Here is a 27,452-nt window from a genome sequence, read left to right on the forward strand (position 1 = left end):
TTGGTCTAGAGCGATTGAACTAGGGGAGCATGATTTTCCTTCTCCCGTCGCAACGGAAGGGCATTTTTGCTAGTCTAATAGTAAAGGACGATGCATTTATTCGAAATTTTCTTCCGTCCCACCTGGGACAGCAATGTGGCCCACTCAGCATTTTCTGGTACCTGCCCACTCGGCATTTTCTTGTGCGGAAGTAACCACGCGCCACTAATGTCTTCTCCATATAGGCTGTACGCCGGCGGCATAGTGCCATCACAACCATATCAATAACCCAGCTCATTTTCAGCGCACAACAGGCGCACATCTCGTGCTCTCTATTGTGGAGACCAGAAAGTGATCTGGCTATAGCTAGCTAGATAGCTCTCTTGCGCATGCACGGCCACCGGTGGCGGCAGAGATGAGCGGCCTGCCTCTCGATGTGACGCCAGTGCAGAGGTCCCGGTCTTCATCGCTAGATACAATATAACATCTCATACAATCCCTAACATCTGAAGTCAAGTTCTACATGGTATTCTCCGGCTTTATTGATGACATGGTCAAGAAATAATCCCGCCAATTCCTCTTGAATTGCTTTTATGCGACCATGTGGTAGGAGTTCACCCCGCATCCGCTAGAGCTAAATTGAAGAAGAGGGTCAATACATGTGTATGAATGAAACTGATCAACACAAATGATGGTAATAAAATAAAATTGTGAATATTTTTGCTTACGCACTTCATATTCTTTTTCAGAGTAGCCCCGCTTATTAGAGGCCGTCACGTTGTAGATGTACTCGCAAACGCAGTGTCCACAGAAATCATTCCCGGCTTCCTGCCACAAGCACTTTTACGAGAAATAGAGGTCAATCAAACTGATAAGCAAGCATGCTAAATGGTATTGATGAAACTAGCTAGAATCAATGGGAGATGCGTGGAACTAGGTAGTAGTACTTACTTTCGGATGTTTAAATCGCAGCTCGGTCGGCAGTCCCGGAGAAATTGTGGTGAACTCTTTCCAAACCCTGCCAGACAAAGAAAATAATTACTTGATATCAGGAAATGAACAAAGTTGCCGATATGGTGCGATAATGATCGATTGAACTTACTTCTCGAGCATTCGAGTCATGTCCGCATACTCCTGGGGATCTTTTCGTCTGGAGTCTAAGACAGTTACTTCTCCCCGCTCAAGCTTAATATCTAGGAGAATAAAGTGGAACCTGCGTACGCATGCATAACTCATCAGTTACATTACTATACCCTCGAGTAATAAGGGAAACCGAATGTGCACAAGACAGTAACACTCACTTGAAGTTGTAAGGAAAGAGTATTTTATCTTTTCTTTGATTTTTGAGCAACAATTTTAGCAAGTTGTCCTCGGTTTCTGAGACATTGTGTTTAACCATAAATTCATGTATGACATTTGGGTTAATGAACCCAATGTCATAGATTTGTGCTTTTCTCCATTCGACGATCTTCAATCTGCATAATATAGTGAGCATAATTATATATACATCAATGAAAGAGCTGAGCTATATATAGAGACTTAATTACAGAAAGTAGTACTTACAGATAGTAGCAAGCCACGAGTGATTTGTCGAGGGCCTTTAGATTGTAGAACTGGAAAAACTCATCAAAATCAACAGTTAACACATCTTGTCCAATGAAGTCGTGGTCATCTATAATTCTCATTGTCAAAGCATCCTTCCCAGACTCGCTGCAGGTTTCATGTATCATTGATGGAATCTTCGCATCATCGTTGTTAGATAAGGACTTCCATCTTTGACGAGAGGCTTCCCGTACTGGTATCTAAATTCGTCCACCTCCATTGTACCAAAATGTGCATCTTCGGGCAGGTAATCTCCAGGATTGGTACCGGGCACCATCCCCGGCAGATTTGCGACGATATCGCTAGACACGTTGAGCGGGGGGCACGATTGGTTCTCCTGTTCTCCGAGCTGGGGATTTTTTCCCACTTCTTTGTTCTGCTAACCTTTTGTCACTTGAAGTAGTTCCCGACCGGTGCGCTTCTGGCAGTGTCTTTTTAAGACAACGGACATGGTTGTCATCCGGCGGAGGCGGTGGTGGTCGATTCAGGGCATTGATAGTGCGCTGAACTTTCACCCGATCTATCTTCTCCTGCGGAGGTGGATGTTTCATAGCTCTTTGCGTTTCAAAGAAGTCCTTCACTTGGGCTTCACAGATCTTCGCATTTTCCTCCACGGTCATCTCGTATGGTAACTTCTATAGAGGCTTGAGAGACGGACCGAATCTGTATTGGCTCCCGCCTCTGGCTGTACTGCTAGACGCCGGAGCAGGCGGAGCGGCGGCGTCTGTCTTCCTTTGTTGCTTACGAGGTGGAGAAGGAGGCGGAGTGCTACGACGCGCCGGAGCAGCCGTAGTGTGGCTTGGAGGAAAATGGACGGACCGCTAAACCTAGACAAATCTTGAGGAAAATGGAGCTTGGAGGTCGAGCTTGGAGAGGAGAACGCATAAGTAGTGTGGCTCGGGCATTTCATCGAACACCTCATGTGCATAGGAGGTGAGCTAGAGCACCACAAAGCTCTCCCCTCGCCGGCCAGAAAAACAGAGCAGTGGAGTGCTCTGCTCGCGGGCGAGGGGTATATATAGCCACCTCATTGGTCCCTGTTCGTGGCTGGAACCGGGACCAAAGGACCCCCTTTGGTCCCGGTTCCAGCCACGAACCGGGACCAATGGATGTGGGCCAGGAGCGAGGCCCATTCGTCCCGGTTCGTGTCTGGAACCGGGACCAAAGGGGACAGATGAACCGGGACCAATGCCCCACGAGGCCCGGCCGGCCCCCTGGGCTCACGAACCGGGATCTATGCCCCCATGGGTCCCGGTTTGTGACTGAACCGGGACTAATGGGCTGGCCAGGCCTGGACCAAAGCCCTGTTTTCTACTAGTGGAGGACATATAGCGCACTGTCCGGCGGCTAGCAGCAACTTGATAGCAACATCGAACACACATTGGGACTCTTTACCTTTCCCATCATGTATGGATGGGTAGGACAATATTTAGGTATGATTTGGTAACATTTGTTTGCATAATTACATTTAGTATGGACAAGTAAATATGGACTAACATACTAGAGTATTTATACCTCGTAGCAATGCACGAACAATTATCTAGTATACTTATGAAAGCACAAATTTGGTGAACCCAAATGATGTAAGTCATGCAACCATCTATATCCAACGTCTCACGTTGCTTCAATGATGTATATATCCATCACATCATCAATAATTTAGAAACATGTTAATTGCATTAATCAAAATTTGGAAAGAAAATTAGCTGCATTAAATACAAATAATCTTGGAGTCATCATTAATTGCAGTTAATCTTGGAAATATTATTACTGCCAAACTGAGCATGTGTCTCATGCACACGATTACTAGTAAGTGTAACCACCCTCGGAATCAGTAAGTCCCTGTCCACACCTATCATATTTTTTTTCCGGCATTTCCTCTCATTAGCTAGCTTGGCTGCTATTTACTTGATTTTTCAATTTTTGTATTGCAGCTACATAATGTGTTGCCAAAAGGTTATTTCTGCTTGCCAATTTATTGATCGGTCATCATGGCCAGAAAGACAAATTAGTGGTTGTTAATGTTTAGTACTCTTTCCTTCAGATCCTTTCTTCGAGAAAAAACAAGGGAGGTTGTGTGTGAACCCGTTTGGGGGGAGCAAATGATACCCTACATAAACATGAATTGAGCGATCAAAGGCACCACGTGTGCAAGATATGTAATTCTATACATTGCCAATAGCAAGCTAGCCACCCCGGATGACGGTGTGAGTATACTTACCTAAATGCATGCCAAGCTCGAAAATGATATAAGCACAAGATGATATTCCTCTGTTATTATTTTTGAACGGGGGGTGGGGGGGGGGGGGGGGGGGGAGGGAGCTTCCCCATTACCACTCAAACAGAGTTTTACAAGAGAAATTACGTCAGAACACACCTCTCAGGAAGTGGGAAGTCTAGAGGAAAGGTACATAAGCCACTGCCTAGCATAGTCTCTTGTATTTAAAGCGGTAAATCCCCCGAGAGAGAAATCAGTTATTATATTTCTTAGAGTGATTCAAGAAAGTTGAAATTCATCCCTGAAGACAGCTGCATTTCTCGAGTCCCAAATTTTCCAGAGAATGGAGAGAGCAACCATGGGCCAAACATTGGAGTTTAGGCCATTTGGTGATCTTGTTTCTTGAGAGATATTCCTCTATTAACTATGTATTCTAAGCTGTTTTTTTTTAGAGAGAGAATCGTAGTAAGCTAGTTGTGTCCGCTTTTATTCTATATTATTTTAAGCAAGCTAGCCGCCACATATGACGTGTGAGAATACAACTTATGTGCCTAGATAGAAAACGATATAAGTGCAGTTTGACATTCCTCGATTAGATAGTTAATACGCTAGTTGTGTCGGCTTCTATCGTGTCTACGACTTGTCATCGTCGTCCATCGATTCTAGTCTCCCTTTGTATTTATTATTTACGAGTGTCTATTCCTAACCAACTTAACCTTGATTAGCTGCCTGGGTATTTGCGACTTTCACTACAGATTATATATATTATACATGAAACCGCCCATGAGGTGTGAGTATATGTCTTATGTGCCTAGCTAGAATTCCACAACTAATCCCGATATCAGCTAGTTATGCCATATTCTCCCTACGACCTATGCTAGTCATGTATCAATTTAAGTGTCGACATGTGCTTATTATTTCTAGGTGTTCTTTCGTATCTAAGTTAACCTCAATTAGCTAGGTACTTGCATGTTTGCGACTTAGACTACCGTTTTTATATTATTTCAATCAAGCTAGCCGCCGGATATGAAGATATGACTGTACATACTTACCTGTAATTAATGAATAGCTATAAAATAGTATGAATACATTCTGGCTTTCGTTGATCAATTACTTAATTATCTAGTCGTGTCGGCTTTTCCCCTCTCTCGCTGGCTTACCTTCGTCATCCATCGATTCAAGTATCCATTGGTACATAATATGTTGTGTTGTTTATTCCAAATCAAGTTAACATCTATAAGCAAAACAATGTGTGATTGGATGGTTAGGAGGACAATGGTATCTCTAGCTCACCAGGGTTCAAGTCCTGGTGCTCACATTTCCCTGGATTTATTTTAGGATTTTCGGCGATGCGCGTTCAGTGGGAGGAGACGTTCCCGTCGACTACGAGACTCCTATGGTGACTTCGTAAAGCTCCAGATGATATGCCGGCTTAGTCTTTCGAATGTGTTCATAGGGGTAGGGTGTGCGTGTGTGCCTTCACAGGGATGATTGTATGTGCGTATATATGAGCGCTTGCGGCTATGCTGTGTTAAAAGAAAAACTTAACATCTATGAAGTACTCTCTGTAAACTAATATAAAACTTGTTAGAGCACTAAACCAGTTTCAAGCAATATGTGATAACCTTGAAGGACTCCCAGGAATGTCCTAAGGCTGCAATGTTAGTAGTGCTACACACAAAGGACACCCACGTGAGTTTCATACGTTATAGATATTCCATAATACCGGAGTATATGTATGTGTAGTATGTGGTATATAAAAATATTTGAATAGTGTATGATGGTAGAATATACCGGGGAGGCTCATTGGCCAGGAACCCGGTCGAAGGCCTACTAGGGGGCCTCCAAGGCCCACCAACAGAAACTGACCGAGTCCAAGTCCACACCTATCATATTTTTTATTTCGGTGTTTCTTCCATTATTCTGAGATTGCTCTCACTAGCTAGATTGGCTTATTAGTTTTTTATTTTGATATTTCAGCTTCATTGTTGGTTGCCAAAAGGTCGTCTCGGCTTGGCAGCTTAGGCCTCTTCAGATGCATAGGTGCTTAGATGAGATGCTAGGTGCATAAAAAAATTTAGCAACTAAAGTTCCTAATGCATATGTGCTTGGTTTGTTGATGCTAAGCTTCCTTCATTTAGTTGTTTAACAACAAAACACTTCGATGAGTACAGTAAACTTCTCTTATGTAAGTATTTTGCATAGATCCGCGCTCTTAGCATTGGTTTTTTTGGGGATCACCAAACTCCTCTCTCTCCTCTTAACAACCTTGCCACCTCAGATTTTTTATATATGTGGCAATGCTTAGCACCTGTACACGGTGGAGCACTGGAAAAGGCCTTATTGATAGGTCAACATGGCTAGAAGGACAAATTAATGATTGTCGATGTTTTGTCTACTGTTTCCTTTCGACCTTCTCTCCGGAAGGAATAACAGGGGGGCTGCTTGTGAACTGGTCCTGGGGGAGCAAATGAAACACTACTTAAACATGGACTGGGCTGCTTGTGAACTGGTCCTGAGGGAGTAAATAAACACTACTTAAACATTAACTGGGCGATCAAAGGCGCGCTGGTGTGCATGTGGTGCAATTGTATATATTGCCATTAGCAACTAGCAGCCCAGATGACGGTGTGAATATAGGTACTTACATGCGTGTCAAGCTAGAAAATGGTATAAATGAAGTCTGACATTCCTCGATTATTTACGTCATAAGCTAGTTTTGTGCATGTTTTCTTTATATTATGTCAAGCAAGCTAAATGCCCCGTATGACAGTAGTGAGTGTATGTCTTACGCGCATAGATTGAAAACAATATAAGTGCAGTTTGACATTCCTTGACTCTTTCTTAATACACTAGTTGTGTCAGATTTTCTTCTTTGAACAACTTGTCTTCGTCGTACATCAGTTCAAAGTCTCCATGAATTGAGCGGTCAGAGGCACCAGCAATTGTAATATCAAAAACGCTCTTATATTATGGGACGAAGTGAGTATTCTAGAGTGTCTATTCCTAATCAATTTATTCTTAGTTAGGTACTTGAAGATTTGCAATTTTGATTACCGATTATATAATATTTCAACCAACCTGGCCGCCCCAGAGGTGTCTGAATATGTCTTATATGTCTAATTACATAATAAGCTAGTTGTAACATATTGTATCTACCATTTTTCTTCCTTATTTATGGACTTAAGTTTGCACTTGTACTTATAATTTTTTTCGTGTCCATTCCTAATGAACTTAACCTTAAAATGATACAAGCATATCCTGCCCTTACTCGGTGAATTACTTAATAAGCTAGTTTTGGCGGCTCTTATTCTCTCCACAACATGTATCACTAGTGCAGGAATTTGTTATAAAGTTTTTCTACCAGCGACGTGCCTTAGAAATGGCACGCCGCAGTTAATCTGCTAAAATATCAGATGCGTGTGAACCAGGAGTGCAGGCCACTAATAAGATGCATGTCAGCAATGTCCAGTGTCAGGGAACGCCACTAGTGTATCCCCCCACCCATGAGTGTCAACCACAAACTATTAGTGGTGTGTGGCTACATGGCATGACACTAATGTTAGTGGATATTAACCGCGTTTGTTCCTACCGCATGCCACTGATAAGTTCTCTCAAAAAATAATAATGCATGCATACTGCCGGCTGGCTGGTATACTCTGGCGAGCCGACGATGTCGCTTTCAGGGCGATGACCTCCTGTCGTGACGCAAAAGGAGGGTCTGTAGCCCGTAGCTAGTAGCGTCGGATAGATATACGAAAACTTATTGTTCGACCAACCTCTCGGAGAAGGAGGAGGTCGATCACTTCTCTCTGTATATGTTCATGACGATCTTGTATACTTAATGGTTTCCTTCATTTGCTTACTAGCTAGCGTGTCGCAAGTTCTCTCTATACGTATAGTACATCGCGTCGACCAAGCATGGAGATAAGAGAGGTCACTTCTCTCTATTACCTAGCTAACACAATATATGAAACCCCTAAATTAACCCTCCAAAACCCCCCAAAACCCCAACCCTCCCCCCCCCCCCCCCCCCCCTCCTAAAAAACAAAAACCCCAGCCCCTGAACTGCTGACGCGTGGATGCTTTTTGGTCCCGGTTGGTGTTACCAACCGGGACTAAAGGCCCTCCTGCCTGGGCAAGCCGCAGCGGCCACATGGAGCCTCATCTGTTCCGGTTCATAAGCGAACCGGGACTAAAGGTATTGGGCTTTAGTCCCGACCCTTTAGTCCCGGTTCCAGAACCGGGACAAATGGGCCTCTGGAACCGGGACAAATGGGCCTTTTCCTACTAATATCGTTGTCCATGATTGGAAAGCAAAATATCCCCGTCCCATGCGACAATGAAAAGTCACTGCATGCCGCCCAACAATTAATGGTACATCCATGCCGTTCATTGCTAGTTACTAGAAAAGTAGACCAGGGGCTAACTAGGAAAAATAGAGATATAGTAGAAAATTTTACATAAATCAGAGTTATGATACCATTAAAAGTTGGACACATGCTAATACACCCTGCCCCTATGAGAACATCCATACGTGATTCGAAAGAAAAAGAGTCCCGTTGCATGATACTATCAAGTTGCCACAGATTTTCGTGTTGCAAGCATGTCGCCACCGGCGACCAGCCGATTCAACGTACGTCCGCCCCGATAGTGATCGGGAAGAAAAGATCTACGTTCCAAGCTGGTATCAAGTCGCCTCTATCCGCTGGCCAATTCATTCTATGTCCTCCTCGTCCGTGATTGTAAATAAAAAGATCCCCGTCCCATGAGACAATCAATAGTCACCCCGGACGCCGAGCAATTCACGGTATGTCATCCATGTCCATTACTAGAAAGAATAAAAGTACATCACAGGCTAACCATGAAAACGCGAAACAGAGTAGAAAATTTCACATAATTCAAAGATAAATTTAAGTTATATAATTGTAGCCATTAGATGATCCAAAACCTTATTTCAAAAAGTATTCTAGAAAATTTCACAAAAATAGAAGATATGAGACCGTTAAATTTTTTATGTTATGTAATTGTAACCATTATGTTATGTGTAATTTTTTATGTTATGTAATCTATAGCTGGGAAGAAAAAGATCTACATTCCATTCTGCTATCAAATCCCCCACTAGCCGCCCGCCGAATTGTTGTACGTCCTTCCCGGCATTGATTGAAAAGAAAAAAAATCTCTGTCCCACACAACAATCAACAGTCGATGCCGGCCGCCTATCTATTCATGGTACACCCTTCCTTTCCATTACTAGAAAGAATAAAGGTAAATCACGGGCTAACAAGAAAAAAATTAGAGTAACAAATTCCACATACACCTGAGATATCGGACCATTAAAATTTGAAGTTATGTAATTGTAGCCATTATATCCCTCGCCAAAAAAATTTGTAGCCATTATATCCTCCAAAGCCTTAATAGTTCAAGAAAAATTATCCACCTAAGCCACCGAAGTATCATATCTAAAAAAATTCCACCACCTCGCTACGTGATTGGAGAAAAAAACCTCAACTTTGTCCCATTCGTGATTGGAAAGAAAACGAGTCATATTCCGTACTGCTAGCAAATCGTCACAAGCCGATTCGACATATGTCATCGCCGTCCGTGATTGTGAAAGAAAAGATCAGCATTCCATGTTGCTATCAAGTCGCTGCTAGCTGATGGCGATTCATTGTACGTCCTCCCTGGTTGTGATTGGAATGGAAAAGTTTTCCGTCCCATGTAACAATCAACAGCCGCCGCCGGGCGCCCAACAATTCGTGGTATGTCTTTCTCTTCCATTTCTAGAACGAATAAAGGGTCACATGCTAACTAGAGAAAGGAGAAATAGCGTACTCCCTTCAGTTCAAAATAATTGACGCAATATTACTACATATTAGAGGCTGGTTATTTAGAAGCTCTGTAAATTAATTTGGATCATATGAAGTAGAAAATTTCTCATAAATCAGAGATATCACACAATTAAAATTTGAAGTTATGTAATTGTAGCCATTAGGTCATCCAAAGCCATAATAATTCAAGATAATTACCCACCTAAAACACAGAGGTGTCCTACCTAAACATTGCCCACCCCCTCCGTACGTGATTGGAAAGAAAACCTAAACATTATTCTCCCCCTCCATTCATGATTTCCGTCCATGCTGCTATGAAGTCGCCATCGATTTCCGTCCTGCTAGCAAGTCGCCGCCAGCCGATTCACCGTACGTCCTCCCTTCCGTGATTAAGAAGAAAAGGATATGCGTTCCATGCAGCTATCAAGTCGCCGCTAGCCGCCGGCCGATTCGTTGTACGTCATCCCCGGCCGTGATTGGAAAGAAAAAGATCTTCGTTCCATGCAACAATCAACAGTCGCCGCCGGCGGCACAACAGTTCATGGTATGCTCTCCCCTTTCTTTAGTAGTTACTAGTAAATGTGTCTACGCGTTGCAACAGGAGACAAAACGTCCAGCAAAATGCCATGAGCACAGCACAGCAGCATCCTGATGATGCCAGCCGGCTGCAGTGCAGAAACAAAGGTTTAAAAGAAATGCATATTCCCCTTGCACTAATCATGAAACGAGCCTTAGTGCCGGTGACTAAAAACACTTAGGTCATAGGTTCCATGCAGGTCATCAACTCTTATGTTATACTATCCCTTTCTGTGGTATTTATTATTACGAAATTGCTTCACGGAAGACGCCATATGCACGATCTGCAGTCGATATTTCCTTCGCAACTGCGCTAGCTTCAGCTTTGAATTAAAAAAACAATTGCCTAAACGCTGTTGGTGCTGCCACGTAGTATCGTGCAGGCGTCAGGCACAAAATTATCGTCCGTGTAGCAGCGCTCTTATTATTAAGCTGCCAGACCACATAGGGCTATTGCGGCGAATTGGACCTAGCTCAAATGGTTAGATTCTTTGTAATGGAACTAGCCCAGCAGCGTTCAAGTCCTAGACTTGGTATTGTTGCTTGCATTTTCCTGGATTTATTTCATACTTTTTGACGATGCTCGCTTAGTTGGTGCAGATGTTCCCATCGGCTACAAAGACGCCTGTGATGAATTTTGTCAATCTCAAGATTATTTGTCGACTCAGTATATTGGAGGCGATGTGCACGTGTGTTCAAAGGACTTGTTGGATGTGCGTATATATGAGCGTTTGCGTTTGTACTATGTTTGAAAAATATAATGTATGCGTGCAAACTGCAAAGACTACCTTTAATTTCTCTGTCTCCAAATAAAATTGAAAAAGAGTATTATTTATATTAAAATATACATTAGTTTTTTGTTCATTAGGCTGGTTGTAATGGAGAGTATCATATACTAGTATGATACTAGTGCATGATACTACTTTCGCAATGCATAGTATCATAAGTTAGTATCTTAGATTACCTTATTAATTACCATGCATGACACAAAGTAGTACAACATTTAATATCATATGATATCATGATATGATACCACATCTTCTTTTTCCTCATTTAATTATGTGCCATGTCATCCATAAAATATAGTTGACATGCATGATATCCCTTATGATACTAGCATTACAACCAGCCTTAACTTAATCTTCAATCTACCTTTTCAGATCTCACCTATGAAATTTTGGTTTACCTCCCATGATTATTAAATGGCCCATTTAATGGAGATGTACAAAGTCCACCTTTAATTTCTCAAAAAAATATTGGCTTTAAATCCCAAGATTTGCATCCTCCTTTTGAAATATTTTCCCATGCAATCCGATTTTAGCGCTGACCATCGATGCATGACTGATTTAATCGGGTTGCTCAAACTCGACAATCATAATGCATCCCCCACATGAATCTGGTTTTTAGTGCTCACCGCCAATTTTAACTGGTCTCTTAATCCCACAATTAATGCAACCCTATTTTGAATTATATGCCATCAATTTCTCAATCCCACAATTAATTGGTCCTTATTTTTAGTTATGCCATGGCCCATGGCTAATCGTTCCGTCAATCCCATTTAATTAGAGCCCATCTAGGATAGTATATGTGCAGCATGCACTTTTGCAGACGTCAGACTCATTCTCTTCTTTCTTAGTTCTGTGTTTTTTTTTATAAAGCTTTCAATCTATTCATCAACTGTTAAGGTAGTACAAAGAACATTAGAAGTAAGTTTACATCTAGGTCCGTAGACCACCTAGCGACGACTACAAGCACTGGAGCAAGCCGAAGGTGCTCGCCGTCATTGCCCCTCCTTCGTCAGAGTCGGGCAAACATTGTTCTACCAGACAGTCGGTAAGTCGTTGTGTTAAGGCCCCATAAGACCAGAGCACCAGAACAGCTTGATCTAACGGTCTGTAGTCGACCGGTACCTAGCATTGGCTCAAGGGAAAAGGATGAGTAATAAGAAAACGAAACCACATTATAGGATGATATCATCTTAGATGAGATATAATTTAGTTTCATCCATATGTGTCATAGACAGACCCCACATATAAACTATCAACCACCACCGCCGGCTCCTCCCTTCACCGCTCAAGCAAGCCTGTCGCGACAAGTTAGGCTGTACAACCGTAGGTGAATACTACCTTGATAGTAGTCAATCTAGCAGGCTTCCTGCTAAGGCGATTCTCCTATCTATATATACTCTGTAAGGGATTGCCAGCTACCAAACCAATTGATCAGAGAGAGAGAGAGAGAGAGAGAGAGAGAGAGAGAGAGAGAGAGAGAGAGAGAGAGAGATGTGGAGACTAAAGATCGGGGAGGGTGATGACAACCCACTGCTGCGTACCACCAACGGCCACGTCGGCCGGGTGGTATGGAAGTTTGATCCTGACGCGGACGACCCCGAGGAGGTCGCCGCTGTGGAAGCCGCCCGCCGGGACTTCACCAGCCGCCGGCACCAGATGAAGAACAGCTCCGACCTTCTCATGCGCATGCAGGTCTCCTTAGTTGCATTGTTTCTTTCTTTCTCTTCCTTTCACATACGCTGCTACTATATGGATGCAATTAGGAGGGCTTGACGAAAATCAGGACCGTGTTAAACTTCACCTATATACTATATGATTGGGAACGTGTTCCACTTCAAAAGAAATCGGTCAAACTTCACCATGCATTACTTTTTACTTTTTACTGCAGTTGGGACTAAGATCATCTATATATGGTTGTGTGCAATCCAAGGGGTTTCAACCTCCTTTCCTTCAAAAAAAGGGACATGTTAGACGTACGTGTCGCCACAGAGGGCTCACCGGACTGCCCCATCCAACAGCACCAAGAGAGGACGCCATGCGCACACCTTGGCTTTCGCAGTTCCCTAGAGTTTCATAGTTGGTCCCATTGAGATTATATCCAGAGAGAGAGAGAGAGAGAGAGAGAGAGAGAGAGAGCGAGAGCTGGTCGCAATGAAATAGTAGTAGCATATGTACAGTCCAAATAAATATGTATATGTGCTTCCTACGAATATATAATAGCTAGGAGTACCATTGCTCATTCTGTTTAGCTGAAAACTTGACCGCAACTTTGACTTGCCATATTTTGTGTCATGCAGTTGTCCAAGTCAAACGGCCTCAAGACGAACCTTCCTGATCCCATCAAGCTTGAGCAGCATGGCTATGCCACACAAGAGGCCGTCTTGATGTCTTTAAAGAGGGCCATCAGCCGCTATTCCACGCTCCAGGCAGATGATGGCCACTGGCCTGGGGAGTTCGCTGGCACTTTATTTCTCTTGCCCAGCTTGGTAGTACTTTCTCTTTCTCATTTACCAAGAACAATCTTTTTCTTATCTATTATCATCTTCATACATAAATGCTCCTTTCGTAAAGAAATATAAGAGCAGCATTTAGAAACGCTCTTATATTTCTTTATAGAGGGAGTAGATATTATTTTCCTGTTTTGACTCCCATCGACCATTTTTTTTTTCAGATTATAGCATTGCAGGTGACTGGATCACTGACTACTGTGTTGACATCTGAACATCAAAAAGAGATTCGGCGATATCTCTACAATCACCAGGCACGTATGAATGCCTAATGACAACTTTGATTAAATCTATAATTAAAGATGCCATGTATTTGCTGATATTCATTATTAAGAGTGCAGAATGAAGATGGGGGCTGGGGACTGCACATCGAGGGAACAAGCACAATGTTCTGTTCTGTCATGAACTATGTCGCTTTGAGATTGCTAGGGGAGGGGCTGGATTCACGTGGACCCATGCTGCAAGCTCGGAGTTGGATCCTGGACCATGGAGGAGCAACTTTAACACCATCTTGGGGAAAATTCTTTCTTTCGGTACGTAGAGAACATAATAGGATGTCCAAAGTACATATGTACATACACACTTATTTTTGCAGTTGGTCTTGAAAGGGAATGGAATACATATATTTGGGCAGCCTCATATCCTTCGTCCCAAAAGGGAATGGAGTACATATGTTGTTGGATTTTCAGCCTAGAGGGATTCCTTGTCTGATATTTCCCTAACTTCTTGCTTAAGGTCCTTGGAGTATATGATTGGTCGGGGAACAATCCATTGCCACCAGAACTATGGATAGTACCGTATTTCTTGCCGATTCATCCAGGTCTGGGCCTCCAACTTCAGTTTCTTCATTTACTAGAAGGGTTGGGTGTGCTTTGTTGCGCCGTTGGTGTTGTTGGCTTTTCATAAAAAAATTACTCTCTCTGTTTCAAAATCTAACGTGAATTAGTTTGTTGAAAAGTCAAACCTTTTAAGTTCGATCAAAATTATAGAGAATATATCAATATCCATAATGTCATATCGGTGTCATTAGATTCATCATGAGATGATTTTTCATATTTTATTTATTTAGTATTGTGGTGGCCAAAGTAAAAGAAAGTTAATTTTCAAAAAACTAATACTCCCTCCGTTCTTAAAATATGTGTCCTTTTAGAGATTCCACTACAAACTACATACGAATGGATATAGACATATTTTACATTATAGATTACTTCATTTTGCTCGGTGTGTAGTCCATAGTGAAATCTCTAAAAAGACTTATATTTAGGAACGGAGGGAGTACACCTTATAATCTGCTACTGAGGTTCACAAATAGGGGAGATGATGGGGTGTGTTTCCTTTATTTAAAATATGGTGTTTCGGTGGGCCTTTCGCGGTGAGATTCTATGTTATATATGCTAATCAACCCATATTTATGTGGTTGGATTTACGCGTCCATGAGTGCATGTACTATATTGGTGCTACAGTATCACATGTTGACGCTTCTTGTTTCTAGGTGGTGTGAGGGTGCGCGGGATTGATATGTTTTAATAGGCCAGTTGCTGCCAATTAATTTAAAAAATGGTTGACACGGGCAAAATGTGAACCAATTCCCAAATTCTATACCTCAATCGAGTGGGAGAGCTCCAAAATTAAGAAGTGTGGTGAACTAAAGGAATTGAACGAGAGAGCTCCCTGAGAAATTGTTGACCCAACCAAAACCGGATGACCTAATTTCAAATTGAAGACCTCATTTGATTGTGAGGCACTAAAAATTAGGGAGCATAGTATATGTAATGTCTAGCTGAATTCATTATTTAAATTTTGTCTTCTAGCATCACACTTTCTTACTAGTCCATGTCATACTTTTTACGTAATGTCTTAACATGCTGTTTTTTTTCTCAACATTAGCTCCCTAGATTGGTTCTACCAGAATAATGTCATTATCTTACTTTAAAACTAAGTTTTTAATTTGATTTTTTCTTAAAAAAGGAAGATAGACCCGCCTCTACATCGTAATGATGCATGCAACCATTCTTAGTTTCATAGTGAACTAGTGAACAATATTTAAAGTTGTGCCAAATTAATGGATCATGGAAATGGAATCTCGATTCATTTCGCCGCACACAACCACGCTCAATCCACCAAACTTACATTGCCTACAAATTAAGGGTATTCGAGATGATAAGTGGCTCATACATCATTGCAAACTCCAAAAACTCGGATGTAAAGCTTTCAGAAAAATATCAGATAATTCTTGCTAATAAATGAAATATTCAGGATAAGAGTATATCTCATTAGTGAGGTAAGGGCAACAGATAAACAACTGAATTTCGTCACAAAATTCTCTCCAGTCCACATCCTTGTCAATTGTTATGAATTATCTTATAGCCAGCCAAATATCCATGCATATGCACGAACTATGTTCTATTGGAATTTTTGGTGGAAGTACTGCAACCATCTTACATGTATTTCATAGAATTTTATAGGATATAGTCAGCAATTGCCGATGTTAACTATGTACAAATATGGGAATAGAAAATAATGCATGGAGTACCTTATACATATACTAGACTCATCCTTGTTATTTAATCAGGGCGCATGTGGTGTCATTCTCGTTTGGTATATTTGCCCATGTCATACCTATACGGGAAGAGGTTCGTTGGAACTACAACATCAATTGTACTAGACTTGAGGGAAGAGCTTTACACCGTACCATACAATGAGATTGACTGGGACAAGGCTCGCAATGGGTGTGCCAAGGTATCACTAATACTCACTCAACTACTCTATCAACTCTTTACTCCACTTATTATTTGAGGTAATTTGTACAAACTCTATGTATTTCAGTTCGTTGTGGAATCATTATGTTGGATATAGTCTGGAATAGACTTCATGAAAAAAACTTAAAATTAACGTTTGCCAGAAGGACAGCATGGGAAATGCTAATGTAGGTGCACGAGGCTGAATTGGTGAACTAGAGAAAACTGCCATACCATCACGTACAATCCAGTAGGTTTGTTTCTAGTAAATGCAAAGATTGTGCCTTGATACATTGATTAAAAGACCATTAAGACTGAACATCTACGACATAAAAAGACCCACAATCACTGGACAAACATTACAACTAATTCCAAATTAGCTAACAACCACTGTCCTTGATGCCATCCAAACATAAACTAATGACACTCAATGCCTACTAAAACCTTGGGCACAAGAAGTGAGAAACCATCTTTGCAAAGAAGGGCATAATCGGGTCACTCCTATTTCGAGAAGATAAAACGTTGATAACAACCGCCAATCATCAACATCGCATCACCTTCAAAGACGTCCTCACCATGCCTGATTAACCTCGATCTCACCAATTAGCCTGGATATTGTCATGGTCTAATCGGCAGGCAGGAGATGGCCCCAAGAGGCCAGAAAGGGCAGAGGCAAGACATCATGTACTTATTGTAGATGTGTTGGAAATGTCAACCTCCGATCATCCTTAGAATAAACACATCATCGTGCCGTTTACCTCTTGCAACACACACTCGAATCTTAAGCTTATAGGTTTATGGTAGTAAATTATTAAACTCTTTGATCCACCAGATTCTAAAAATGTAGTAGCAAGCAAAATGTTAGAATAGGACATGTATTCCAGGAAAAATTAGAGGATTGTAAAACACTAGGATTTTAAGACTTTAGTGTCTAATTTTTGAATCAAGATAAACACCAGACTCCTAATAACCATAGTAAAATCATAGTCAAGAAACCCTAGCCTCACTCTTCATGAATAGAAATTGTACAACGAGATCTAAGTAGTTTGTAGAATTCCTGTGATTTTCTGACAAAACATAAATCAAAGTAAAATTTCTTAAGTTATACCTTTTCATGTGTTCCTTTCAATGACGTGGAAAGATTATTTCAACAAAATAATGTATTCTATTTTCATGGTTTTCTCCATTTTTACGATTAGGAAACATAAAATAAGGAACTAATCTTAACCAAACATTTTCTTATCCAACCATTACTACACCATCAGTGAATCTTCTGTGAGAGATCCAACATATAGCTCCCCTCCATAAGCAATATTCTCCACCGATGGCGTCCATCACATCGAAAGGATGCAATTTAGATTGGTTGTGGTTAATGGAACATTATGACCATTATTAAACCTCAGATTAAGGGATAGAAGTATGAAACCAAAGGATTTCTATAACCATGACCACAGCTTTCAGAGAATCTTCTGAACTGAAATATTGATTTTGGTTGCATCGCAGGAAGATCTCTATTATTCCCATTCACCACTGCAAGATATCGTATGGGCTACTCTCAGGAAAATTGGTGAACCAATATTTCTTCACTGGCCTGGCAGCAATTTGCGGAAGAGAGCTCTAGACAATGTCATGAAACATATAAAGTACGAGGATGAAACTACTCAATACTTATGCATTGGTCCTCTAAATAAGGTAAAGGAGGGGTTACTTTGAGAAATTTTTGCATCATTGTTTTCCTTAGATAGGTCCAAACTCCAAATGGTTCCTATAGTTGATTTAACTTTATTAAATTCATTACTATTTATCAATTAATTTATTTCTTTTATACTTTGTTTCTCAATTGACTACTAGTAATTTGTAAGCAGATGTTGAATATGATTTGTTGCTGGGTAGAAGATCCAAACTCAGAGGTATTCAAACTCCATGTTGAAAGAATATATGATTTCTTATGGGTCGCCGAAGATGGCATGAAGTTGAAGGTGTTTACGAGTTCTTCTGCATTTCATTAAAAAAACTCATAGGGGCATTTATGTATAGATTTAACTAAGGTGGTGGCAAAAAATTAAGACACGTTGTACAAAAGTTGAATCAAATAATATCTATGGTGTCTCTTTTACTTCAAATATATCCATACATACCAGAACATGTCAATTCTCAACAACCTTTATTATACTATGAATTGGCCCCACTCAGCTGGGTGAGGGAGTGTATGTAGATTCCAACCATGTTCAAGTCCTCTCTTCTTGAATTTTAGTGCGTATTTTTTCTCTGTAAAATACAAATAGTTTCTGCTACTGGTTAGAAAAAACTATCTATTGGTCACGTACTCACTTTGCGTTTTCATATAGAATGTATTTTGAAGCAAAGATTAAGGTGCTAGAAATTTCAACAAAATTTGGTTGTATGAGACATGAATATGAATAATTAGATTCATAATATATGAACTAAAATATAAATTAATATTATATCATTTGATGGTAATATATATTATATATTTATTAATTATTGTGCAGTTGAAAATATTTATTGAGTATAATAATGGGAACTTTTTCGCATGCAAGTTGTGGTGAGCCTTTGATGAGATGGTATGTGTGCATCTTGAGATAAATAGAGGTAGTGAGAATTAACTACTTAGGTATAATATTTGATACCTCGCACATTAGTGTGGGAACAGGGCCGTCTATAGAAATTTGAGGCCCGGGGACGAAAATCAAAACATGACTAAAATTCTAAAAGAACATATAATGGAAAAACTAATATAATAAATGCATAATGTCACTCTATTATATAATTTTGCATCTGTTTTATTTTTCACAAAGTTTAGATATATTTCAAATATTAATGCTAAAAACAGTAAAGGGGTACTAAAACAATAAACTAACCTCATGTTCTACCTAAAAGCAGCAACCATCTAGTGTTCCTTAAAATTTATTCATATTCAGACATGAAATAGCCTAATTAGTGTGAAAATAAATAAATCAAGTACATCCGATCCAATCTTGTCGACAAATAAATAAATTACCAACACCTAGCCCCGTTGATACATAACTTGTCCATAGCCCCGCCCTAATTTAGCCTTGAGGGGATCAAATTAATAAGTACTAGTGGTCAATTAGTTACCAATACCTACTAGTGTATGACTGGAGGCAGAGGTCGTGCAACAGTAGGCGACCGTCGATCGGGTGCAAGTAGGCGGTGTCCTGGCGGCTGCGCGATTAGCCGCCGGTGGAGCTGTGGTGGTGAACCTACAGAATAGTGAAAAGGGATACCTACCTGGAGGATTAGCGGAAGCATCATGTGCTACTGGCGGATGGCCCTGCAGCGTCATGGGCTTATTTGCTGGTGGACTGGTCCTTTTTCTTTGGTTTGTTGATTCTGCCACTCGATTAAGGCATTAAGCCAACTTTTTTGGCATTAAGCCAGCTATACACGTGTATATGTTGTATAGTACTATACCATGGTGATTTGGGGGCCCCAAATATTTGGGGGCCCTGTGTGGTCGCCCATCTTGGCCTCCTCAATCGACGAGGCTGTGTGAGAACATATCACAATATATTTCAAGGACATTTGGTCGTATGGAACATGAATATGATCAGTAATACGAGAACTAAAACTAAAAAATACAACGATTTAATGTGTTTGATTATTTTATAGTTGCAAAATGAATATTAATATAAATATCATACTATATTAAAAATTACCATGCATTTTTGTATGTTGATGAGCCCTTTACTTATCCATGGTGGCATGTTGTGATGGGTTGCATGTTGAATGATGAGGTGGCATGCTTGCATGTTTAGAGAAATAGGTTTGTGGGGGCTAGATGTTTACATATAGAAGATATAAGATATGATAGGGAGTAGATAACTCAAGACTCTCTTGTAGTTGTTTTGGAAGGTCATGGATGATAGCTAGTATGAGTAGGGATGAATAAGTGCATATGTTTGGCAGGAAATTCAAATGCATTGCAGTCCACTTGCTAAAATAGTTGTTTTTTAATTGAAATAAGGATAGTGTGTACTTTTTAATTTACTCATAATCTTATACCCTTCTTTGTAGTCTTACAATGGCAGCCAACTATGGGACACAGTTTTGACAGTTCAGGCTATATTTGCTACTGGCTTGACAAAAGAGTTCCCCCATACAATAAAACTTGCCCATGACTATATAAAACGTTCACAGGTAAATATACAAAATGCTACATGATAATGTATTTGTTGGACACTAATCAATAAGGTTTAATTACTGAATAAAATTTAGTAGTAATTATGTTTAAATATTCATGTAGATTTGTGTGAATTTTCCTGGAGATCAAAGCAAGTGGCATCGTCATATATCTAAAGGTGGATGGACACATTCAACTGCTGACCATGGGTGGCCAGTATCAGACTGTACTGCAGAAGCATTGAAGGTAGTCCTCCCACTTGATTTTTGTATTATCCAAAACCTTTGTGTCAGACTATTCATGTAATCAAAATTAGTAGAATACCCTTGCATAATATGATTCATGTATTCAAAATACGCAATACCATTCAGCAAGTCCATGTCTTTTAGCTTTGGTAGTCAAAATTATTATAAGCCAAAAATCCCCTTCATCTTGGCTGGCATGCATGCACGCAAACCACGTTAAATTAAATGTGCAACACCCTCACTTAAATTATACACCGTCTATTTATAAAGCGGCCAAAATACGCATGCCACCCTACTTGTACTTTTGGCCCACCTTGTTGAAATGGTTATCCTTGAGGAGGGCAGGGGTTCCTGTGTTCATTAAGAAGAAGAGAGATGGTCCAGTTTATAAGAAAAAACATACTAAAAAAATCAAACATTCAGGGCTAATCAGGGAAAACTGAGTGAAAACCCAAAAATAAAAATATGAAAATAAAGAAATAAAAAAGACACTAGAGCCTAGGAATAGGGGCAAGACAAATTTAGAGTCAAGGAACATCGTCTGGGCCCGACACCGGAGCACCAAGGTCCAAAGTAATTGGGTGTGGCTCAAGTGCAAACAAATTGACCACCACTGGCCGAAGAGAACTCATCCATGTTGAATCACGCCTCTAAATCAACATGGAAGCATCATGTGCCATCATTAGTGTGTGGGAATCATCCTGAAAGGTCAACCTTTGACTTCCCAGTGATACCTACCAAAGTGATTAACGCCGCGGACACTTGCGGTAAAAGTGGTATTTTGTACATGTCCAAGTATGCTTTCATATTTTTCTAAGGGCCCTCCACTTTTCTCACCTTTGGCAACTCACAAAAAACCTCCAACAACCTATACTCCGCACGCTTAGTCGTCGGGATGTTGCATGCCTTGTTCTTCTTTTTCAGATGTCCACTTCGTCGCCCCCATCCTTCTCCGTGTGCGAAGGTGTTGGGGTCCCAAGCAGAGGGTGTGGGGCCTCACAAGTAACCTTGTTCAAAAAATCGTTTGCAGCCTTGATTCCATGAGCTAAATCAATGGCGCATTGATATAAATAAGCTAATATTGCATTTCTCTTAAGGCATTGATATGAATAAGCTAATATTGCATTTCTCTTAAGGCTATACTATTGTTGATTAAGCTTCCTCCTAAATTGGTTGGCGAGCCTATGGAAACAAGCAGGCTTGATGATGCAATCAATATTCTATTGTCTTGGATGGTTAGTACCTCCTAGTTCGAACCCATTCTTTTCTTCATTCATTTTTTTTCTCATAGCTAGTTTAACTCATTACTCACATTTTCTAATCAATAGTCACATTTCTCGAATGTTTTTATGAAACAATAATGTACATTTTAAAATTCTTACTCGATACTCCTTTGCAGAACGACGATGGTAGTTTTGGTGCATATGAGCTAACAAGATCTTATGAATGGCTTGAGGTGAGTTTGAATAAGCTTCTAGGTACATATTATTGTTTCTTAAAACAAAATTCATAAGGAACATTTTTCATCTACTATGTGGGGGGGAAGAAACACTTTGTTGAATTTATCATATTAAGTTCATGTATAATTCTTGGTTATATCAACCGATAAGACTATAAGTTTCCTCTATGCAATCATGATCATTTGTTTTTCATATACTTCAGTTGCTCAATCCTTCCGAGAGCTTTGGGGACATAATGATCGAGCATTCGTAAGGGACTCTAACCATTGGTTTCTTGCTTAGTTATCTATGTTGCTATTTTTTTTGTTTATTTGATGCATTTTCAATCTTTGTTCGCACACAGGTACGTTGAGTGTACATCATCAGTAATTCAGGGTCTAGTGTTATTTAGAGAAATGTACCCCAAACATTGTCGCATGGAAGAGATAGAAAATTGTATCCAAAAGGCTGCAGACTACATTGAGAGCATCCAAAGGAGTGATGGATCATGGTTTGAATTCTCACTAAATTTTCACTTGAAGTTTCTCTCTTTCTTTATTCTTAAATAATCGAAGATTAAACTCCCAACCTCTATATCATTTGAACTTGTCCAGTTAATTTCCAACTATAGGTACGGCTGTTGGGCTATTTGTTTTACCTATGGTACATGGTTTGGGGTGAGAGGATTGATTGCTGCAGGCAGAATGTACAAGAATAGCCAAGCAATCAGAAAAGCATGTGAATTTCTGCTATCCAAGGAGCTTCTCCCATTAGGGGGGTGGGGAGAAAGTTACCTCTCCGGTCAAGACATGGTAAAAGTTTCTCCTTCCTCTTTTTACTCTCATCTCTTAATTACTCCAATTAACCGTGACCAGTGAATGCTTTAATAAACTAACAACACAGGTTTACACCAATCTTGAAGGCAACCGGGCTCACGCAATCAACACTAGTTGGGCCATGTTGGCCCTAATTGATGCCGGACAGGTGATTTTGTTCCTTTGAAGCTTGCCTTGTACTTAAATCCATTTAGTGCATGCATGTCCTATAGTATTCATTTGCTACGCTACTTGTGAACTGCAACTTGTACACAACAGCATAGACATCTCCATTATTAGTTCATAGGTACGATCAACATATATTATTCTGTGTTGAATTGGTTTGTATGCTGACAGTACTACTTATTTTTTCGAGTGAACAGGACCAAAGAGATCCTGCATCTCTACATAGGGCAGCCACGGTTCTGATCAACTTCCAGTCGGAGGATGGAGAGTTCCCTCAGCAAGTAAGTCATTCCCTTTTATTTTATGAGCATCATGTGCTATGCTTGTAAGGGGAAAGCAATAGTATGGCAATATATATCCATAGAAAAAAATAGTGATTGAACTATATAAAATTCAATTAATTAATTGATTGCAACTTGTCGTTAATTAGTGAGTACAAATATAACAACAAGATCTAAGTTAATTCCTAGTAGCTAGTGTGCTTTGGAATAACTTTGGCATGTTTCCTCACTTGACAGGACATTATTGGAGTTGCCAACCGCAACCTTATGCTCACTTACGCCCAATACAGGAACATCTTCCCTATTTGGGCTCTTGGAGAGTACTACCGTAGAGTGGTCCTGACAACATAAAGGGAGAATCTGCCGTGTATATGTAGCCATTGAGAATTACACACTGTTCGATGATAATTTGTGCACATAATTTTCCACATCTCCATGGAGCATGGAGTGCCTATTCCCACAAATACATTGTACCATTATCAACATATCTACAAACTTGTTATATTTAGTTCAGATGATTCAGTTATTACAATATTCGCTGGGTTCCTCTAGGTGTTATTATAATATTTGGTGTGTTCCTCTAACTGTTTCATTTTACCTCGCAACTGTTAAAGAACATCCAGGAGCGGAGTTCGCTACACGCAGAGCATTCTAATAAGACAACCAAACATAAAAATTTTAACAATAGGCTTCAGTACGGGCCACTTCACTGACTGAGTGGCACATTAAATTGCACAAAAGGGAAACTTGTGCTTCCCAAAGGAGAGTGGCGTTTGGGCACATGAGAGCGCACGCTCCCGATTTTTAAAATGTGTTCTAAACATATTTTGAAATGTAAAAAATTCCAAACAAAAATGAGGCGCGTACATCTTGATATTGTATATGCTCAGAAAGTTGTTTCGCGAAAAACCGACAATTTATGTATCGCGTGTGAGAAAGACAAAATCTGGTGTTAAAAAATGCTTTTCACAAGACATCTTTTTGTCTTTTTTACAGAAGCCACAAAAAATGTTGGTTTTCTCCGAAACTTGATGTGCACACATTTAATGTCGAGATGTATGCGCCAATTTTTTGTTTGAAATTTTTTCACACTGTGAAATATATTTTTCGCGTGCAGGAGCGCACGCTCCCGGGAGCACCAACGGATTTCCGCTCCCAAAGGAGCTTTTGTCCGAGATTTCGTTTCTTGGTTGGTGCCTTTTTCCGTAATCAGTAAAACAATAATTGTTGGTCTGCTTACAACACAAAGATTATGTAACAACCTATATCACAGAATTCATTCATATACAATTAGAAGCACGACAGTCTATGAAACTACTATAAGTACCTTTTTGTATTTTACACACTTTTAAGTAACTGTTTAGTAGCATTGTACACGGCCACATGGAATTATCTGCAGCAAAATCAAAACCACTATTGTGATCTATAGAACGCACTGTGATACAACATATAGGGCTTTGGCCGATGAGATCATCCGCAGCAGCACGTACGCACACGCCGCTGCCTAGCTAGGCCCGCTGACCTTGTATGTACTCAATGTATGTTCGTTCGTTGAGAAAAATGTAGTGGGGTAAATAAGTATTAGTGTTTCGCCCTCCGGTCTCCATTGCTGGACAGAAATTAACGAGTTGGAGGAATGGCGCACTGACCTTACCTTGTAGTAGCCGGGAGAGAGATGGTATGGCGTCTGGGCTCCTTGTCGAGGGCTGCTGCGGCGGCTGCAAAGAACCTGGTGGGCGGTGGTGTCTCTCTCACCGCGTGTCACGGCTGAACATTTCTTTGAGGGAAGTGTCAGGGCTGAACTCGCTGGGCTCGTCTGCTTTTTCTTGGCAGTTTCTCGTTAATGGAGTTAGGCCATATAGAGCTAGTTTGGTTGCATGCCTGGGCCTCGTGCCTGAACGAGGCCACTGACTGGCCTAGGCCTGGCATTTTGATTTTTTTTTTCGGCAGGCATGCTTGGGGTAGACTTGTTTGGATTCCGACCTGGCCTGGGAGCATTAAAACGTTATTATAACCGACGAAAACAGCCCACTACCCATTTGTAATCTAGTGCATTAGTGTTAGATATGTGTTAGCCTGAGACCGGATGGGGATGCCTGCCAGGCTAATTGCGCTGTCTGGTTCTCTAGGCTAGGCTGGTAGCTTTTTTCCGTGGACAGCAACCAAACAACCTCCAGGCACGTCACAGGCAAGCTCCAGGCATCTTGACCAGGACATCAACCAAACAGACGCATAGCCCTGCCGGTCGTCAACGGTGTTAGGGGTTGTCAATGGACGGCCTGGCATTAAATTTCATAGTGGCCCTGATTTTGGTCGCGCATGTGTCATATCTTGCTTATAACGAGGCTACCCTATGTTTTACCCCACACGGTAGGTACTGGGCTGGCCTGTTTTCTTTTTTTTCCGTTCGCTGGGTGTTTCTTTTTTTTGTTTTTGTTTAATTCACTAGTTGTCGCCCTGATTTTCTTGCTTTTTTTTCTTGTTAGTTTCTTTTTTGATTTTCTTTGTACTTCAGGTTTTTCCTGTTTTGCTTACTTTTCATTGGTTTTCTTTGTTTCTTTAATTGTTTTTTCATTTTTTCTTTGTTTCTAAATATTTCTTTCTGGATTTTCGTATGTTTTTTTGTTTCTTTTTTCTTTGGTTTAGTTTTATTTCTTTCTTGGTTCTCATCGGCTTTCATTGTTTTTCTTTGTTTGTTTCTCAGTTTTCCCTATTCCATTCTTTTGAATTGGTTTCTTCGGGTTTTTTTCCTTTCTGTTTTTTATTGGGTTTTCTACATTTTATTTGTTTTTTATTTTCCATTGGTTTCTTTGTTCACCACATGTTTACCTGTTCAGTACACATTCAACAAATTTTTTATACACGGTTAACATTTTAAGAATACATGATTAACATTTTTTTTGAGAATTTATATGTTTTTATGTATAAATGTTCAACGTATTTTCTATACATATTTTAAAATTTTCAAATACTTAATTATAATTTTCAAAACTTGTTTTCAAACGCCTGATTTTATTTTTTAAAATACATGATCAACTTTATTCATACACATTGTATATTTTTTATACATGAGAAATATTTTCTCTATACAAATTTAACATCCTTCAAACATTTGGGTAATTGTTTTCAAAAAAAATTATGTAATTTTTTTGTAATATATATATTGAAAATATACAAAGGTAAAAAAGCAAAAAAAAAGTAAAAGAAATAGAAAAACATTACGAGTCTGTGGCCTCCATTGCACCAGGGCGGGCCCATCTCTCGCTGCCCTTATCGCAAGCATTCCATTCGTCTCTTACGCAAGACATAGGGTCGGGTGAATCCTGCAGCGCCCGTTAATGTGTATTCTGTGAACGGGTGCTGAGCTGGGCCGACCCATTAGTTTGTTTCCAAATCGAAAAATGGTGCGGGATCTAAGTTTCAAATCCAGATCCACTTCGTGGTGAGGACTTTGTTCCAACCACTAGGCTACGCCTCACTAGATGAGCAATTGTTCTACTTTTCACTTCTTATTTAGTTCGGTTTGGCTTTTTTACTTTTTACTTTTTTTCTTATCCTTTTCTTTTTCTACTTTTTGATTTCTTTAATGGGTGCTTTTTTAAAATTCGTGAACCTTTTTCTAAATTGACAAGCTTTTTTTCAAATTCCATAAACTCTTTTAAAATTTGATGAACTTTTTTCAAATTTGAAGAACTCTTTTCAACTTCGATGACCTTTTTTTAAATCTGATTAACTATTTTCAAAATCTATGAACTTTTTTTCAAATTCGATGAATTTTTTTCAAAAACTATGAACTTTTTTCAAATTCGACGAACTCCTTTCAAATTCGATGAACTTTTTCAAAATTCAGTGAACTCTTTCTCAAATTTGATGAAATTTTTAATTTCATGAAATTTTTTTGATTCATTTATTTTTTGAATATATGAACTTTTTTATAATTCGTGATGTTTTTAAAAATCTGTGGACATTGAAATTTCATTCACGTTTATGCTTGAAAAGAAATCAAGTTCTTCGAAATAGCGCGGCTACTCTTTTGTTCTTCAGACGTACGCGCACCAATATTACCACTAAGTCATTCTGGC

General features: G+C 40.0%; 1 protein-coding gene across 1 annotated transcript; it reads left to right on the top strand.

The window, feature by feature from the left end:
- Window positions 1-12,485: 12,485 nt before the first annotated feature.
- On the top strand, window positions 12,486-23,721 carry LOC109771122 (cycloartenol synthase-like). Its single transcript, XM_020329829.1, has 18 exons — window positions 12,486-12,686; window positions 13,292-13,480; window positions 13,666-13,755; window positions 13,843-14,034; window positions 14,237-14,321; window positions 16,074-16,240; window positions 17,743-17,931; window positions 18,105-18,218; window positions 20,299-20,421; window positions 20,528-20,650; window positions 21,786-21,884; window positions 22,049-22,105; window positions 22,312-22,358; window positions 22,453-22,599; window positions 22,720-22,900; window positions 22,992-23,072; window positions 23,287-23,370; window positions 23,608-23,721. The coding sequence occupies exons 1-18, from the start codon at window positions 12,486-12,488 to the stop codon at window positions 23,719-23,721; spliced, it is 2,283 nt and encodes a 760-aa protein (XP_020185418.1).
- The last annotated feature ends 3,731 nt before the right edge of the window (window positions 23,722-27,452 follow it).

Source organism: Aegilops tauschii, chromosome 5 (assembly GCF_002575655.3).
Source record: "Aegilops tauschii subsp. strangulata cultivar AL8/78 chromosome 5, Aet v6.0, whole genome shotgun sequence".
NCBI lineage: Eukaryota > Viridiplantae > Streptophyta > Magnoliopsida > Poales > Poaceae > Aegilops > Aegilops tauschii.

Excerpts from the sequence above, each read along its gene's own strand:
- LOC109771122 (XM_020329829.1), top strand. The coding sequence starts at position 12,486 with ATGTGGAGACTAAAGATCGGGGAGGGTGATGACAACCCACTGCTGCGT. Across the intron at positions 16,241-17,742 it reads CTCGCAATGGGTGTGCCAAG|GAAGATCTCTATTATTCCCA; the intron begins GTATCACTAATA and ends GTTGCATCGCAG. Across the intron at positions 22,359-22,452 it reads GACATAATGATCGAGCATTC|GTACGTTGAGTGTACATCAT; the intron begins GTAAGGGACTCT and ends GTTCGCACACAG.